The sequence below is a fragment of the Colossoma macropomum genome, unplaced genomic scaffold (assembly GCF_904425465.1).
Source record: "Colossoma macropomum unplaced genomic scaffold, Colossoma_macropomum, whole genome shotgun sequence".
Lineage (NCBI taxonomy): Eukaryota > Metazoa > Chordata > Actinopteri > Characiformes > Serrasalmidae > Colossoma > Colossoma macropomum.
The window spans coordinates 9,097,130-9,116,316 of NW_023494801.1; the positions used below are offsets into that span (position 1 = coordinate 9,097,130).

General features: G+C 39.1%; 1 protein-coding gene across 1 annotated transcript in view; it reads right to left on the reverse strand.

Annotated features, from left to right (window-relative positions):
* The window catches only part of si:ch211-210g13.5 (inactive phospholipase C-like protein 2), a 117,557-nt gene extending 107,882 nt beyond the window's left edge, over nt 1–9,675 (reverse strand). The window contains exon 1 of the mRNA XM_036589558.1: nt 9,097–9,675. Within this exon, the coding sequence (XP_036445451.1) occupies nt 9,097–9,336 (240 nt within the window). The 5' untranslated portion in view covers nt 9,337–9,675. The remainder of the gene's footprint in view (nt 1–9,096) is intronic.
* Nucleotides 9,676–19,187: the final 9,512 nt, after the last annotated feature.

Here is a 19,187-nt window from a genome sequence, read left to right on the forward strand (position 1 = left end):
TGAAACATCGAAGAGCAAGATTTAAGACAAACATCAAGAATATGGAGATGAATGGACTTATCTGCATTTATAAGCACTGGTTTCCTGTTATGTTTAATCTGCAATGAGAAACTGTCAAACACTAAAAAAAGTCACAAAGCTGAAGTCAGCTTCTCGTTCAAATTTCAAAATTCAAACAAGAAGCTAGCGGACGACAACCTGACTGCAGCCTCGTAAAAAATCAAACACTGAGAGACACTGATTTTACAAGAAACTATTCCACTTTTGGAAAAGTTTCCTGCCGGAGATGTGAGAAAGTCGAGCTAAAGCTTAAAGCAGAGCATTTTCGTTTACATTACATTCGTTAGCCTCTACTAGCACATTAGCACATACTAAGACAAATTTAGAGCTAAGATGGTAAAATGGGCATAAATTGTGGCTCTCAAGGTTGTTTGATTTTTGTTGAGAGGACAAAATGGCTCTTCTTAACCTATGGGTTGTTGACCCCTGGCCTAAACTGTACATTATAGCATAAACACAAACAGATTCAAAGCATATTTTTGTGTTTTGCATGCTGGGGTTACTGTGTCTGGTGTGAAATGGACTTTACAGACAGAGTAGCAAAACAGCCTGTTTAATTTTAAGGTATAAAGTCTTTGGGAACATAAAATAAAAAAAATGTTATAAGTGGATCTCAAGAGAAAAAATAAAATACAAAAAAATGTAGGTGGCTAAATAAATAAATCTAGAAACATACTTTTCCGTTATCCACAAGGTCGTAGACACTAGTCACGTGACCAAGAGGTGGCTATGGAGGAGAAAGTGTCCCTAAGCCACGTGTTCTCACACAAGCTGTCCAGATAAAGGGCTCCAAAATCTATTCAATTCAGATCACTATCGATGATTAAATAAATGCACCTCCTGACGTCCTCTACGGGTGCAAAACGCATTCATTTAATGAGCAGTGCTGTTTATAGCTGGATCTGTCCAGCTCTGATGCAAGCGGCCATACCGCTAAAAGCAACACATTAATTCTGCCTATTCGGGATTAACTAATTGCAGATACAAATTGATACTTCAATTTATATAAGATTAATAGTGCAGTGCCGGTCCCTGTCTGAACTGTTCTGCTCCACCACACTGCCAAGTGAGATGGAGTGTCTCACTCAGAGAAAGTGTTAAAGAGAGAGGGAGAGCATGTTCTAGTCCATCCGTAGTCCGCTCTGTTAGCTGTAGCCTCAGGCTTTCAGAGAAAGCGGATGTGTCTCAGCAAGTCGGGGTGACAGAAAAGAGCTTTAACAGAGCCATGAAAACACATAGCCAGCATGCCTGATCCTATTAAGCATTCAAGGCAATAGTTAAGTGAAAAATCAAGTTTATCGGACTTTCCCCTTACTCCACGTAAGGCCGTTCAGCCGAGACACTTTCAGTGTCTGAGGTTTGCTTATTTAGATTTGCAGTGGAGCTACAAGCAAATGTGGTGGTGAAAGGCCAAACACATTAATCAGCATTGCACAAAACTGCATATCTCAAACAGACCTGCTGACACTGTACAGTACCAGTCAAAAGTTTGGATGCACCTAATTTTATGGTTTTTCTAATCTTAAAGACAATACTTCTAACAAAGCTATTCCAATGTTGTGGTTTTCTATATGTAGATCTTATTTTAACAATAGAAAAATGCATATTTAAGTAGGGATGGGCGAAAAATATCATATCACGATACTTGAAGACATTTTCACTATACATAATACACATCTCACTATTTTGGCACATGGACAAAATACACTAGTTCTGCCACATTTAAAAACTGCCATCAAAAACAATGAATACAATGAGTTTTATTTAACACTTTTTATTTAACACTTGCACTGCGCTACATGCAATAGGACTAATTATGCTCTCTTTTTGATGAAACGCAATTGGTCAGTGTTCTTTAAGTATAGACGATATCCACAATATACTCAGAAAAGCATATTATATATTATGATAACACATTATAACTAAACAATGTCACTTTTAGAGCTCATTAAAAAGGACACTATTCATTTTCTTCTTGCACACACCAGTGAGTAGTTTCCATTTTGGATTTTAGGGAAATTTTAAGATGGAAAACACAGAGTTGGATTTAATTATTACATCATCATAATTACAATGTGTTTATCATTAAAGGTTAATCAGTTGAATGTCTGTCCTTGTAAATGGATTTCAGCCAATCAGTTCTATTTTAATAAGAGAGGACGGGGCCTAAATAGCCCTGTTTGGCAGATGGTTAATGTTTCTGACTGGAGTAATTACACATAAGCTATTATATAGATTTAATTTCTTAAATATTATTCTAAAATGTGGAAAACAGAAAAGAGAGAAATGTATCCAAACTTTTGACTGGTGGTGAATGACATACTGTTATCTATTAAAATGTAAAAAGTACGCTGTACAGTTAAAACATTAGTATTAGCCATCTTGACACCCAAGTTTTGTTTGTATTCTTGCCCATTTTTATAGATAACAGTTAGTGTCACACAATTTTGTATGATGCTAACTAGTAATTATGAGCTTCTGTTACTTTTTAGACTTGCAGCTCCAGTGCAAAACTAAAGAAGCAAATACAGTCTACACAAAGGAAAAGTAGCCCAGCACAGTAAAGCAGAGCTTTTGTAACTTTTCCTAATTCAGAGGAGTAATGCAGGGCTGACTTGAGCCTTCTGGTGTTCAGACAACGTCTCCACTCTACACTCTTCTAACATGTTTTCTCCAGAGGGATTTTCTGTGAATTGTTTGCATTTATTGTATTTATTGAACCATAGGCAGGGGGGAGGAGGACGTGCATCACAACAGTACCCTGGGGTAGCACTATTAGAGGAAGACTTTCATGCATGTCTGGGGTACAGATTAGGGACTGTTTATTTTTGGGCTTGCCCCCCCACCACGGCCCAGCGGAACACACACATATCACCCTTGAAGACAAAACTGGCGGCCTGTTCATCCCTTACACTCTTTTCCCCGTCATTCGCTCCCTTGTGCCAGCGCCAAAGACACCCACACAGCCGCAGCAGAATTCAATAAAGGAGGCAAGTGACAGAACAACGTGCTGCTTCGTGTCAGTTGCTAAGCAAACTGAATCAACCCAATGACAATGTGACGCTGTTTGGGGGCCGCTGTGCCGTCAATGTACCCTCAGATAAGTAAACCTTCCAAAACAAACAGACGTTTATTACTAAAGGTGTAACTATACATCATCATACAATACATCGCAATGAACAAATGTAACAACATACATCATGGAGATGGGCAATATTGGCCAATATACATTATACTTCTTTTGTAAACGAAAGGTCTGTTAAGACAGATCAAAAATATTTGTGTAATCGAGCTAGTGTTAGCATAGTGGCAATTTAGTCATTGCTGTCTCCAACTCAGCTTAGCTACAACACAGTCCAGCTTGGTAGTGTAGCATTTAAAGCTAGAAATGTTACGCAGTTCCTCTAAACTGCTACAATTCCTCATTAGGTTGAGATTTTTGCCAGCTTGTCCAACCTCACAAACGTTGCTACATAAGAATACATTTGTGTATATCACTGCTGTCAGAACAAAACCTTGAATCTCCAAATTTTTCAGTTTTTGACATAATTTGAAAATGCCTGTTGTCCTTTACATTGTGTGCAAATTTCATGATGAATAGACTAAAATAAATGGCCCAAAATTACTTGGAAACAAATGGTTCTATTGACTTACATTAAAAGTACAGTAGATTTTTTTCCTTCTCCTCTAAAGTCATCATTTGGAGTTAGTTGGCTGTGTTTAAACACCAAAGATCACAAGTCAACTTCTTCATTGTAATTTTATTCAAAAGATCAAATCGTAAACCCAGTACTGAGAGCAGAGAGCAATCGTGAGCTAAGCATATCATTAACTGAATGAAATCAATATGAACATGTAGCTGAAACCGGACAGATTTGGAGTGGCTAAACATTCCAATATATTGACCAGTACTGACTGCCATAATAAGAATTTTAGTTTTGGTTTCTGTTCATTAATTACCTCTATTATTTATTTATCTATTTTAGTTCTCTTAGGGAAAGGGGTTTTGTAATAAATTGTTATTCTCATTGCTAAAGTTTAAGTTTCGATATATTTTACATGTTTTTATTGTTCGACCCGTGACTGTGTTCAAATTTACCAGTTTATATTGTATTGCTGTAATGATGTTAAACACTGGGTCAGTCACATTGAGTTCCTCAGAGCCCCAATTGTTTTAAGATTAGTCCTTTTGGCTGGTTGCAAGATTGCAAAATCTGTAATTATCAGGGCATGACTGGCAATCCTTTTGCCGATACTGATGAACCTGTGGGTCGTCAATGTTGGCCAATATTATCAGCTGACCAGAACATTAGCCGGGACCTAATATATACACACTTACCAGTCAATTACTAATGTTATTTCTCACTGTGAATCACGGACCAGGGTGCATTTCAAGGGCTTGAAGAACACTTGTGTTTCCTCATACATGTGTCTATATAGAGAGTTACATGGAGTTATATTTTGTTGATTTTCTAAGTGAAAATGAGTTAACACATGCTCTGCAGAGAACACACTTCTGTACATTTTAATGCATAATTTCCATTTATTTGCTGAATTTAACATATTGGGAAAAAATACAACAGAAAATGTGGCTTGTGGCTAAAAGTTATGGCATTATTCATGTGTTATGTGTGTTAAACTCAAATAAACAGAAATTGTGCACTAAATGTTGCAAGTTCCCTGTACAGGAGAAGTGTACTTATTTCAAACTAGAAAATTCATTTATAAATGTAATTGGACTGAGGGGGTTCAATCTTTCACATATGACTGTACATGTCCCTTTTGCTCTATGTCTCTCTCCCTCTCTCTCTCTGAGTGGTAACAGAGCCGGATGCTAATGGTGACTGTGCGTGTGACACAGGGGTGAGTGAGCATGAGAGAGTGAAAGCAATTTGGATATTCTATCCTGTGTGTGTGTGTGTGTGTGCGTGTGTGTGTGTGTGTGTGTGTGTGTGTGTGTGTGTGTGTGTGTGTTCCAATAGTGACCGATGATTAATTTCTGTCTACCCAATCCCGGCCATCTTAATTAGTTTAGCAACAAAGCTCCTGCGTCACTCAGTTCTTAAGCCATGGGTCAACTGATCGATCAAACTGATTGATCCATTGGTCCATTTCAGATCTCTTTTCACCTTTCATTTAAAGCCATGTCAGTTTACATGGCATCTGCTGGACAAGTGATTTTAAAAACATGCAAAGAAAGTGACAACAGTCACCCTTTGAACAAGCTAACCTAAGGTCACAGTCTACAGCTACCAGTCACAAACTACAATCTCTGCAGGAAGCTACTCTCATGCTCGTAGAGAAGGCATAGGTGTTATTCCCTATTATGCCATGTCTCTTTGGGGTGCACAATGTACCAGTGGCTGACATACTATTTGCCTATAAATGCGAAAATGTAATTATTACTGTCTCGAGCACGCACTGATGCACATGTAGAAACTAGTGCAAGGCATTTTTACTCATTTTAACTCATTCAAATGGACAGCATAGTGAATATCACCACTGCTCCACATACAACTACACGGTTCAATTCCTAATTGAGACAGGAACAGCTCGATTGCTATACCAATCCTTGGGCAAGACTCCTAATGTTACATAACACTGGAAATCTGCTAATATAACGTAGAAGTTTACAGTAATTGTCATGTCTGATTTAGCTATGTCATGACTACACATAATTACTCCATCTTTAGAGTTTTAACCTTCTTCACTTTGTATATAGATTATAAAGTGAACTTGTTTTCAAATACAATGTATTTTGGTATCAGGCACAACAAAGTTTTATGCTATGCCACAGAGTGCAGTGGTAGAACTGAGATAAGCATCACTACTGTATTCTGAGCTTACGTCAGATTGTAGCAGTGATCAGATGTATATCAATCTCTCCTCCGCCAGGGAATAAGAAAGCAGCCGTTGTGAGCGGAAAGTGCTCATGAAGACGACATGATAAAATGAGATATGATTTTGAGCGTTGCAGCACCTGCCTAGTCACAGCTCACTCCACTGAAATGCATGTGTCAGGCTTCATGGACGCTGATGACCTGCTGCTCGGCAAGGCTGCAGGTTTACTGAGTTAGCTACTGCTGCAGGGATTCAGGCATTTCTTTTCCCACCTTAGTTTAAAAGACTCTATATACTGCCTCTGAGCCTAATGCATATCAGGTTAAAAAGTGACTGTAGCCTCTGAGCTAATTGCTGCACTACACTATGCACCAAATAATGACTACAACATTACAGCATTTGAGATAATAGGACAGTGGCCTACCTACAGCCTCTGAGCTGATGTATTCTAAAGTAACACAGGGACTACAGCCTCTGCTGCATCTCAGGTACAAAGTGACCATACTCTCTATGGCACTGCATCTCAGTTAAAAGGACAGTGGCTGGCCTTTAAGCTGCTACATCCCACATAAAATAACGGTAACTATTGTCTAGAGTCAATTACTGCACCTCAGTGCAACAACTATAAAAACAGTGACTCTAGCATTCAACTCACTGCGTTTAAGTTAGTAATGGCAATCCAAGCTACTGCATATCAGATAAATGGACAGTGACTACTGCATCTTAGTTATGAAATAATGCATCTCAGTAGTACAAAAGGCCATAGACTGCTCTTCAGTTAAAGGGGAATTCTACCAATTTTTCACAATTTCTGCATGATTAAAATGTTAACATGTCAACAAAGTCATTCAGAGTGGTTTGCTGTGAAATGCTCCATTCTAGAGAAACTTACCAAGACAGAATTGTTCACAGTGGTACTGATAGGAACCAGACGTCCACCTCTAAAAGCTCCTTCACAGAAAGCTATTACATGAAATGGTTATGAATATGCTGCCTGATATGTCGCAGTTTTACAGCAGTTGTGTGACAAAGTTTTGGTCTAAAACGTATTTTAATCAATGTATTTTAATCCATTCATGGCGGAGGAATACAAGAAGGATGTCCTAAGGCAAAAAAGTCCCCAAGAAAACTTATTTCTCAGACTGACCATTATTTTACCATCATCAACATTACATATACACCAATCAGGCATAACATTATGACCACCTCCTTGTTTCTACCCTCATTGTCCATTTTATCAGCTCCACTTACTATATAGGTGCACTTTGTAGTTCTACAATTACAGACTGTAGTCCATCTGTTTTTCTGCATACTTTGTTAGCCCCCTTTTACCCTGTTCTTCAGTGGTCAGGACCCCCATGCAGCACGGCTGTGTCTGATCCACTCGTACTAGCACAACACACCACCACCACATCAGTGTTACTGCAGTGCTGAGAATGATCCACCACCCAAATAGAACCTGCTCTGTGAGGGTCCATACAATCTGTAATTGCTTGATCGGTGTATAAACTCTGATGTGGTTTTGGATAGTAAATAAAATGGCTATATTTGCATGGTAGACTTTGGGACCTCTGATTCCTATAGCCACCACTATAAAGACTGACCATAACCTATACTGCATCTCAGGTACAAAGACTGACCATAGCCTCTACTGCATCTCGGGTACAAAGACTGACCATAGCCTCTACTGCATCTCAGTTACAAAGACTGACCATAGCCTCTACTGCATCTCAGGTACAAAGACTGACCATAGCCTCTACTGTATCTCAGGTACAAAGACTGACCATAGCCTCTACTGCATCTCAGGTACAAAGACTGACCATAGCCTCTACTGCATCTCAAGTAAAACACAATGAGCACAGCTTCTACTGCATCTCACATAAAAGGCAGTGACTAAAGCCTCTAAGCTACTACACCTCAGCTAAAACGCAGTGACTACAGCATCTGAGTTATTGCCTCTCAGTTAACAAGACAGTGACTCGTCTCTGTGCTATGGCATCTCAGTTAAAGACTGACTCTAACCTCTAATGTACTGCATCTCAGATAAAAACACTGACTATGGCTTCTACTACATCTCAGTTAAAACACAGTGACTAAAGCATCCGAGTTATTGCCTCTAATGTACTGTATCTCAGGTAAAAAGACTAACTATAGCCTCTAATGTATTTCAGGCAAAGAGACTGACATTAGCATCTACTGCATCTCAGTTAAACACAATGATCATAGCTTCTACTGTATCTCAGGTAGAAATACAGTGACTACAGCCTCAGAGTCTTTGCATTTCAGTCAAACACAGTGACCACAGCTTCTGAGCGATGATATTTCAGTTTAAAAACAGTTACAGTACCTTCTGAGCTTATTACTGCATCTCAGGTAAAGGACTGACCATAGCCTCTACTACATCCCAGGTAAAACACAATGATCACAGCTTCTGCTGCATCTCAAGTAGTCAGTGACTAAAGCCTCTAAGGCTACTACATCTCAGTTAAAACAGTGACTAAAGCATCAGAGTTACTGCCTCTCAGTAATAAGAGTATATAGAGTAATAAGAGTAATAACAGTGACTTGTCTCTGTGCTATAGAGATACATATGTTGACTCTGACTCTGGCCTCTTATGTACTGCATCACAGGTAAAAACACCGTGACTACAGCCTCTGAGTTCCTGCATCTCAGTTAAACACAGTGACCAAAGCGCCTGATGACATCTCAGTTTAAAACCAGTTACAGTAGCCTCTGAGCTAATTACTGTATCTCAGGCAAAACACAATAATTACAGCTTCGACTGCATCTCACGTAGTCAGTGACTAAAGCCTCTAACCTACTAAATCTCAGTTACAACACAGTGACTAAGGCATCGGAGTTACTGCCTCTCAGTTAATAAGACAGTGACTCGTCTCTGTGCTATGGCATCTCAGACTGACTCTAGCCTCTCAGGTACTGCATCACAGGTAAAACACTGACTATGGCTTCTACTGCATCTCAGGTAGAAATACAGTGACCACAGAGTTGTTGCATGTGAGTTAAACACGGTGACCACAGCTTCTGAGCGATGACATCTCAGTTTAAAACAGTGACAGTAGCCTCTGAGTTAATTACTGCATCTCAGGTAAAGACAGCGAGTCTGAGGAGGTAACGTTACGTTACGTTACTGCATCTCAGTTGAACAGACAGACAGTGAGAAGCAGCTGACTAACCTTCATAATCCCACAGGGTGGGTTCCCACTCGGCTGGTTCCTCTCGGCGGACGTGTCTCGACTCCGGCTGCCCACCCCGGGGCTGCTGAGCTCCTTGTAGCCGCCGTTGGAGAAGAGCCCCTCGGCGCCGTGGCCCTGGCAGCCCCGGCGAGCCGCATCCCGGCCAGGAGACGCAGCCTCGGCGGTAAACTCGAGCAGCGGAGCCGCCAAAGCGTCGGAAACTGCTCCCGGCTCGGCCATGGCGAAGAGCCCTCAGCTACGAAGCCCTGGCGCCGAGCATGAGGCACGAAGAGAGGCTTTTGTTCCAGAAACAACCTGGAAGGACAAGTCCCATGTGAACCGAGACGGAGAGACACCTCCAGGAGAGGAAACGAGAGAGCTCAGAAATCCATGCGGTGAAACACTGAGAGAGGAGAGCAGAGCAGCACGCGGTCCTGCTGCCAGCCAATCGGAGGATGAAAGTGAACAAAACTCTCTCACTCACTCTCTCTCTCTCTCGCTCGCGCTCTGTCGCTTCCACGAGCCAAAGATCTTGAAAAATACGAATCGCGCACCCAGATGGCGCTCTCTCTCTCTCTCTCTCTCTCTCTCTCTCTCTCTCTCACACACACACACACAAACTCTCTCTCTCTCTCTCTCTCTCACACACACACACACACACACACACACACACACACACACAAACTCTCTCTCTCTCTCTCTCTCGCTCTCTCACACACACACACACACACACACACACACACACACACACACACAGACACACTTACACACACACTAACAGCAGTAATTGGACTTGTTAGTTGTTAGTTTATGTCTCTGGCACAAATTGGATTTTTACTTTTTTAATTATATACTATTAAATAATAATTATTATTGTAGTTATTATTATTATAGTAAGTGCCCATTTATTCCTGTAATTATTATTAATATTGTTATTATTGTTATTGTTATTATTATTATCAATATATGATTGTTTTCCAACATATGTGTATTAATGTTAACACGTGGTTCAAAACCAAGTTTACTATACTACTTATGTGTATGTGTGTACATACACACACACACACACACACACACACACACACACATATATATATATATATATAAAAATGAACAGAATAGAACAGACTATTATATAAATAGAGTAGTACATTAAAGTACATATACACATTATACACATTAAACAAAGCTTTGACATTCAAGTGCAAATATTTTCGTGCCAATAAAGCAACCTAGAATTGGATTTATTCCTTAATAATTTATATATAATTGTAATCCTTAGTAATATGTATATAGGGTTTTTTGTATCATAGGCATACTATATTACATAGTATAATATATTATAGAATAATATTATTTTGTATATTGTATATTATTTAATACTTTATAGTATTAACAATAATATATTATACACAACCTTTCAAAAGTTCAGTTTCTCTGTTTTCATTAACATAAATCCAATTTTGTTGCAGTTACATGTATAGCATTGTGCAATAGTAATAATAATAATAATAATAATAATAACATATAATAATGATGATTATTATTATTATTTTTAATATTATTATTATTTGTGCAGTACTGTATACAATTATTCTATTTATAAGTTACTGCTGTATAACTTCTTAGGAAATCATTAAGAAGTTTAATGTGTGTCCAGAATGATGAACAGAGTTGTAGATGATTCCATAATGATTTAGAAACTGTATAACATTGAGAATAAAGTAATAATAAAAGTAGCACTAAGAATGCCTTGTATTTGAAAAGAGATGGTCAATTAATTAGTATATTAATTATTAGTATATTATTCATAATTTAACAACTTCTTGTTATTCTCAGACTTGAAACATTAAATAAAACATCATAAAATATACAATTCTGTCTAGTTTATAGTACTTCAGTCTGTGATGTATGTAACTTATTATTGAAAAAGAAAAGTGATTATTAGTATGACAATTATTTCAAACTTTGGAATGCAGATATCATATTATATGTAAGATAGTCTAATGTAGTGTTTAGTATCTTGTGAGAACAAGTTTGTGAACCTTTTGTTCATTAAAATGAACGTCCATTTGTATGATTATAAATGAGTCCAGGCTTGTTTATTATGCTCCAGTCCTGAAAGAAACACTTTTTGAGATGTTATCATAGTCATAAAAGAAAACCCTCAACCCACAATGCTTCTCTCTGTCCAACCACTCAAGCAGAGTTTAGTTCCATAACTAATCTATCACACCAAACTAATTAATGTCAGCCTTACAATCTATAACATTTACATAAAACAACAGTGATTATCTCCAGACTCTAGATGAATAATAACCCTGCTAAAACCTATATGGGACTAAAGGGGAAATCCATACATTTTTCTAAATTTCTGCATAATTCAGTTGTTGAGATGTAAACAAAGTCATTCAGCGTGGTTTGATATGAAATGGTTAATTGTTGAGAAACTTACAATGGCTGTCATAGGAACCAGGGCTCTCAATGTCTGCAACGACAATGTAGTTATTTTATTTACTTTTCTAAATGATCAGTGAACCTATATGTCTCTTACAACACCCTGCATATACAATCCTATGCAAAAGTTTGGGCATCCTTGGTCAAATGACATGTTTGGTTGTTTTTCTAAGAGAAAATAAGTGAACACATTTCAAACATTTGCATTTGACTGTATCTCTCCGCCATGAATGGCTTTCGAAAAATATGTTATACGCCAACAGTTACATGTAGCAACTTTATGTGATGTAGCTATTAGAGGCCTTAAATACTTTAGACGTCTGGTTCCTATCACCACCACTGTGAACAATTCAGTATGTAAACAGTTTTAGGACTTTTTAGCACTTCATATTATACCACTCTTACTCATTAACTCTATACCAACTTAACAATTTTGAAAGGTTGGTGGAATTCCCCTTTAAGAACACCCTGTGAGATGTGTGAGATCTTCAACAATTTCCAGGTTACTTCATTCCTAGACTCTAGAGTCTGTCACGTAAAACAGGACAGAATGCTGACAATCCAATTAAAAGTAAGTCTGTTTATGTTGAGATTTATATATTTTTGACTTTTGATAAGTTTCAGGTCAGATTTGATGTTAGTGTAAACAAATCAACAGTGTTAGACATGTGGCATGTAGTGTATTCTCCCTCCTGCAGTAGCTATTTTTTGACAAGGAGTGCAATTTGATAGATGTACAATATTTACAGTGATGTTTGTTTGGCTACTCAACATGCTGGATGATAATGAGGCTGTGATCTAGAATGCAAATCAAACATTAAGAGACAAATTAGGGGCGGGGCATATCTGGCCTTTTTCTGGGCCTTTAGTGCCATTATAGGAAGACTAGCCTGGACTGCTGGTCTTAAAGGCTCTGTGGCATCACTTCCAGTTTAACTGTTCTGTTTAAAAGGCTTTAATTATACATCATTTCCAGTGTGTGGAAAATGCATCACTTCCGGAATTGGTCTACAGTGTCTGAGTTGAATGTATTGATTAGATCATTGTACACTGCACTGTGCAAAAGTAAGAACACCCTTCAGTCATTTCATTTCCAGTCAAAACGACCATTACATTTTTTACTTTCACCCCAGACATCAGTACTCAACATCATGGAATGTGTGTGGGATTATTTGGATGGTGAGAAGCAGAAAATGAAACCAACTTCTAAGACTAAACTCTTTGAAAAAAAGAGTCTCACTCTAAGAGTGAGTCTCCGGAAAAGAATGGAAGCTGTGAAAAAAAGACAGTGTGGACACACAAAGTGCTGAAAAAATGAAATTATATTTTATTTTTGAGGCTTCTGTGTAATTTTCCGTTAAATATATGCTTTCTGTTTTGTTACAGAGGCTAAAAAATGGATAACTTGTACTTATTAGCCATTTTGACAGAAAATAAATGAAGGGTTACTGACTTTTGCACGGTACTGCATATTTGAAAATTACAACTGAACAGAAATGCACATTCAGAGGGATGACTTGCACTGCAGTGCACCTATGTAGGAAACAGTCATTATCTGCTACACCAAAGATAATAATTACCCTGTATTTACAAAAGGACAGAAAACCCATTGACTCGTAACATACCTACATTGAACCTACTGCCCACTGAATTCTATTAGATGTGTGTTTCGAGTGAACAGGTTTTCTGTCCCTTAATGTACAGGTGAAGCATGATGAGAATATTGGCTGTTGTAACTAACTGTATGCAGCTAATAGAGATCAGATTGAAAGACACTGAAGTACTGCTTTAATTTGGCCGGGTGTCCCTTGAAGGTGTCGATTAGATGAGTCAGGGGAGTTCAAATTGAATTCTGTGAGCGTTTAACTGAAAAACGGGAAAATGAAGCGCCCTCTTGTGCCAAAAGCAACATTCCCCAATAAAAAAGCCATTAGTGCGTAACAAACTGAGAATTACAAGTTCCTCTTTGCATGAATGTTCTTGCTTATGGTCACTTTTATGGAGAAATAAAAAAACTGTTCTGCACATTTATTCTCTAGTACATGAAAGCACGCATACACAGATGCACATAAACACACCAGACGGCTCCCATAGACAGACAAAAATAGACAGACAGACAGACAGATGGGCAGACATTTAGACAGACAGGCAAATGCACACATACGCACACACGCAGACGTGGCTTGGCAGCCAGTTTGGGTAGAGACAGAAAGAGGGAAACGTTATACAGTCCATTTCCATCCTACAGAGCAGCCAAATCACATTACACTGTGGTGGTATGAGAGGAGTCATGTGCTCTTCTGCATGAGTAGCTATTACTGCATGAATCATCACTGCCAGACTGCTGCAATCAAACTCTGAGCCGGGTCATTATTTGGCCAGACAAGAGCAATAGAACTCAGACCCGTCTCATTAACAACAGACCAGAGCAATCTTATTCAGGCTTTAATGAGTCGGACAGAACTAATCAATCTCACAAAAGTGTCATCAGTTTGGGACCGGGGCAATCAAACCACAGAGCTGGGCCATTAGCAGCTGACCAGAGTGATCAAACCAAAATCAGTTTATGTGCACGAAGGTGAATCAGGGCACCGTGAAACTGTCCCAATGCACCGTGTCGAGCCTCGGAGGACACGTTATTTGGATGAGGGACATTTCAGTGCTCCGGCCTACATTCCATTCACAAGTAAAAGTCACAAACAAATAAGGAGAATCACAGCATAGGTCTCAATTAAGGCACTAGGTGTTATGTTCGTACACTGCACCAGTAGCAATGGAGAGGGGCCTTGGTGGGGCCTGGGCCTTCTCACTTGGAAGCCAGGCCACCCCTTTTAAAAAATGTAGAAAAGATGTCCTCCAGTGTAAATGTTGCAATTTGTAAACTGTATCTTAATAAATAATAGAGTGAACAGTAGAGACTTCAAAGAAATAATAGAGATTATCAAAGCTCTTTTTGATCATCTTCCATTTTTCATCACCATGGCAACATTCAAATGGCTGTACGCCACCATCTGTCTTGTACTGTTGCCATTTGCACAAAATCAACAATAAGGCGTGGAAAAAGTTTTTTTTTTATTGTCAACACCAACATGTAAGCACAGCTTTACCCACCTGTTCATTCTGATTGCAGGAACCTAGCTTCCTAGGCTATTACTTACCTAGCTGACCATAATATTTAACCATGACATGGCAAGAACCTCAAATACGTCAATACAGAGCTTTTAAGTAAAAAAAAACATGCTGTCAGTTGTTATAGTGACTAGGCAGTAAAATGTGACTTAAGTAATTACGTTTATTTTTTTAATGTAAAAAACTCTCTGGTTATGGTGATGTGTGGGTTATTTTCTAATGATTTAGGTATGATGCCCCAGGGTAGTTGGTGGTTGTCATCCTCATTACAGCGATGTACAAAATCTAGTGCCTGGATTTTCTAGTGTTGTGTCTCATACCAATTACAACACTAGAATGTTTGCATGTTTTGCACTAAACAAAAATGACAAAATACAGCATGTTACACATCTCTGAATCATGACTGAACAGCCACCAATTTTAAAATCAAACCCTAAATCTCCTGCTCCTCCTGCTCTTGCTTGCATTGGCCACTTTGGCAAATGCAAACTGTAGTTTTCTATATTGGCTCCTGCTCTTCTGCTAGGTATGGCAGCCTGTGACCACAGAGTGCAGTTATAGGTACATCATCAGGCTGTTATAACTAATTTGCAAAACTGGGATTAAATCATGTATTATGAGTTTCCATGCATTAGCCACTTAAGTTCAGTGCAAATCTGAGGAGGCAAACAACGGAACCCAAAATTTCTAGGCTGATTGACCACCAAGTTTTAACTGAATTGAAAAGTGAGTCAAAGGTTTGAATCATCAGCTTTGCAGCTTTGTCTAGCAAAAGATCACATTCACAGCCACGTCTTCAGAATGTCCCCAGAGTGCACAATTGCACAGTGGCTAGTGCACTACAGAAGTACTTGAGTTGAGACACAGCTACTGAGTCCCTTCAATCAGCTCCCAAGAGACTGTATGAGCTTGGCGTCCCACCTGCTCCCACACCAAGAGATTAGCGCGGCACTCTGTGCCAGGCTCAGCTAGGCTACACACCTGCCCCCTCACTGCTGCTAATGAAGGTTGGGAGCTGAATCTGCCTGCTACTGAAACTGCAACAGTGGGCTGCTTTTCAAGCTCCACAAATAACACACCCACAGAACCTACAGGCAATGCAGTCTGAGAAAAATTGCACAGTATATGGCCTTGAATGTGATCATTCTCTGGACTGCTTATTACGAAGCTAATGGCACAAACCTTTGATTACCTTGAGACACTATTTTCAATTCAGTAACTGATGTTGGCATCATAACATAAACTTTGCACCATTTCCTCTTACCCTAAATGTATTCAATCAACCAAGACATGTTTAGGGACTGACATCTGCTAACTTAGCTGTGCACTGGAGCCACAAAGCTAATGTAGCATAGACGTTTGATAGCTACATAAAGGAAGTCACTGTGCAAACTGCATAACTCATCACACACTTGACTCTAATAGTGTTGAGTTGTTATGTAATCTCAAATAGACTTGCTTATGTGCTTTATGGACACTGTATGACGTAGATCAGGGGTGTCAAGCTCAACCAGTAAAAGGGCCATATTAGTAAATCTCATCAAATCTGTGGGTGAGAGAAAAAATATTTTTATTTCATTTTTTTTTATTAATATTGTGCTGTAACCCCAACTGGAGCACTGTTTATTCAAAATACACAAAAACTACAACAGTAAAATACACACACTTGTAGTAGACCTTAAAATATTCAAACACTTGAAATAGTCCAAATTTAAATGCCCCCAGGTGCTCGGTCTTTTAAACCTACCTATTTGCTTGAACTAGATACCTGGTATCCTTTCTTAGCTGCAAGTTCATTAAGACTTGGGCTCAATTTATGAGCTGCTGAGCTAATGTTAAGTTTTCGTATTGGTTGAACTGCAGCTGAAATGCATTGTGGTGATATGACTGGTGTGGATTTGCACAGAATTGTGTAGAATTGAGGTGTAACTGCTGTCACATAGACTGTTGTTGGGGTAGGAGAGTCAAAGCACATTACACTGCGTCTGGGGACCGAAGAGCAGCGCATTGTGAAACAGGCTAATATTACTTTTGCGGGCCTGATAGGATTGTGTGGTGGGCCTGATCTGGCCCACGGGCCTTGTGTTTGACACATGGGACATAGATGGTTGCTACTATTCTTTTTGGGTATACAGTTTACACTTGTCCATTTTTATAGGTAACAGTTTGCCATACACTGTTAGAAATCATATAAGCAAGTCCATCTGAGATTAATTAACAGGTTAACATGGTTTGAGTGATGTGCTGACTTAGGTATGTAGCTAGTTTGCACAGTGCTGATTGGTGAGAGGAAATGTCCTGCTAGAACAACCAGCATAGACCAGCATGGCTGGTCACCAGCAAAACCAACATATGTTATGTTTTGGATGCTGGAATGGCGGTGACCATGCTGGGTGACCAGCTATACCAGCACCAAACCGGCATAGACCAGCTCAGACCAGCATGGAATGCATGCTGGTCCATACCTTTTTTTCTTCAGCAGGATGATGTGTTCAACTGAGGCTTATAACTGGTAATTTATGAACCCCGACTCAGAAAAAACAAAGAAAAGGCCTCTTTAACTTTTTTCAACTCCAATTTTAGCATTAGCCGTCATATTAACATGGGCGTTAAGGTTGTCACAACAGTAACAAAGTACTACTTCTCTATTTTTACATGAAATTATAGGAGTAGTTGCTTTAGTTCAGTCAACATATAGATGATATGATCAACATGGTCAACATGATACCTGGTTAAATCTATAACACTGGCGGTAGAGTTTGCTGTTTTGAGAAGCTAAATGGGTCATTCTACAGAGACGTCCACTTTTCTATCTCTCCACAGGTGTCACGTGTCACTGGTGTTACCTATCCTCATTACTGTTACACATAAGAAAGGTAACACCAGAGACAGTAACACCGGTGACATTTTTAATGAAAATGTATTTTATAAAATGACTGCTACAGAGCATTAAACCACATGTTGTCAATCATGGAACATCCACTAAAATAAGTAATTTAATCCATTTATTCTATTTTTTCACAATTATCTAAGAATAAAGTAGGTCACACCAGTGACTTCAGCTAAAAGCTTCATATGAAATCAGGAGCTAAATGAGAAAATTTCTGATAACTGAAAGACACAGTGGACTTACCATGTGTTTTTTCATAGATCCTCAGAAAACAGGTAAAAGGAAGTCAAGTGATGTCATCAGTGTGATTTTATTTCAAAATAAGAGATTTTTCGTTACGCAGTAACACCAGTGACACGACTCCTGAGGACAACAACTTTCATTATATATTTTATAATATTTATTTGGCATTTGTTTTCTTTATGTAATTTAATTTATATATTCCATAGTCATGTATAGATTATTGTAGTTAAAATTGCAGAAAAATGTGTTTTTTTCTTCAAAATGTGGCACTGACCCTTTACACACGACTGAGGGGACAAGCACTTTCAGGGTGCTTGAACTTCTATATAATCGATTTAAAAACCAGTATGGCTAAGCTGATGGCTGAGGAAGGTGTAACTGTTAAAATAACCTACTGTTTCATTTTAAAATACAAATAAATTGTAACCCTAACATGTCTTTTAAGTGTAATATATCTGTAAACGCTAAGGACACAAAAATGGACGTTTCTGTAGAATGACCCAAATATGTCATGGACATTCAAATTAGCACTCATTTCACTGGCTAGCATGTTGCTAACAATACCAAGTATCGCTGCTGATCCCATTAGGAAACGCGTCTGCCGTCAGTCCCAGTGCACTTATTAAACCATGAGAATCCTTTAAACTGTGATATCAACCCATCAGGGGGACACAAAATACCATTGGTGACTATTGGACATCACCAGGAACCAATGGACTCTTTAATGGTTTCTAGGAATTTTTTCAGCTGGGATGTGTCTTGGCTGATCAACTACATTTGTAGTTAGGAGTAAATTGTTTAGATCTACAATTGCTGGCCTGCTTCAGACTTTATCAAGCATTTTCAGTGAATCGCTGCTAGAATGCTAATCAGAAACAGCCGGCAGATGTGAAAAACACCCCAGCTCCTCAATCTGATGGAGGAACCTGGTGGGTGAGTGTAGATGTTCTCCAGGTATTATAGGGCTGCCAATGTTTTGGCAAGTCACTGTAGAATAGCTGTCGAGTGAGGCCCGCAGCCTTTTGAAATCCATGACAGAGCATCGCTAGGCCTCGCTCTGACAGCACCGACTCTTAAGTCTTGCTGGGCCATCAGCGTGATTGATGACGAGATGATTCTGGAACAACAAACCCATAATTCCCTCAGTATGGCCGAGCGATGCCTTCAGCAAGCCACTAAAATATCTGTTCCTCAGAAACTTTTTAATGGCATTGCTTTGCTCCAGCACATTGCTTCACAATAAAGCCTTTCTTTGCTAATTAAGCTGAAGAATGCTGCAGCTTAATGCCTTCTTTTTTCCCCCTGAACGGGGCCATTGGCCACGCGATGACCTCAAAAAGCCTTAGAGGACACGCCCCCTGTGATCATGGTT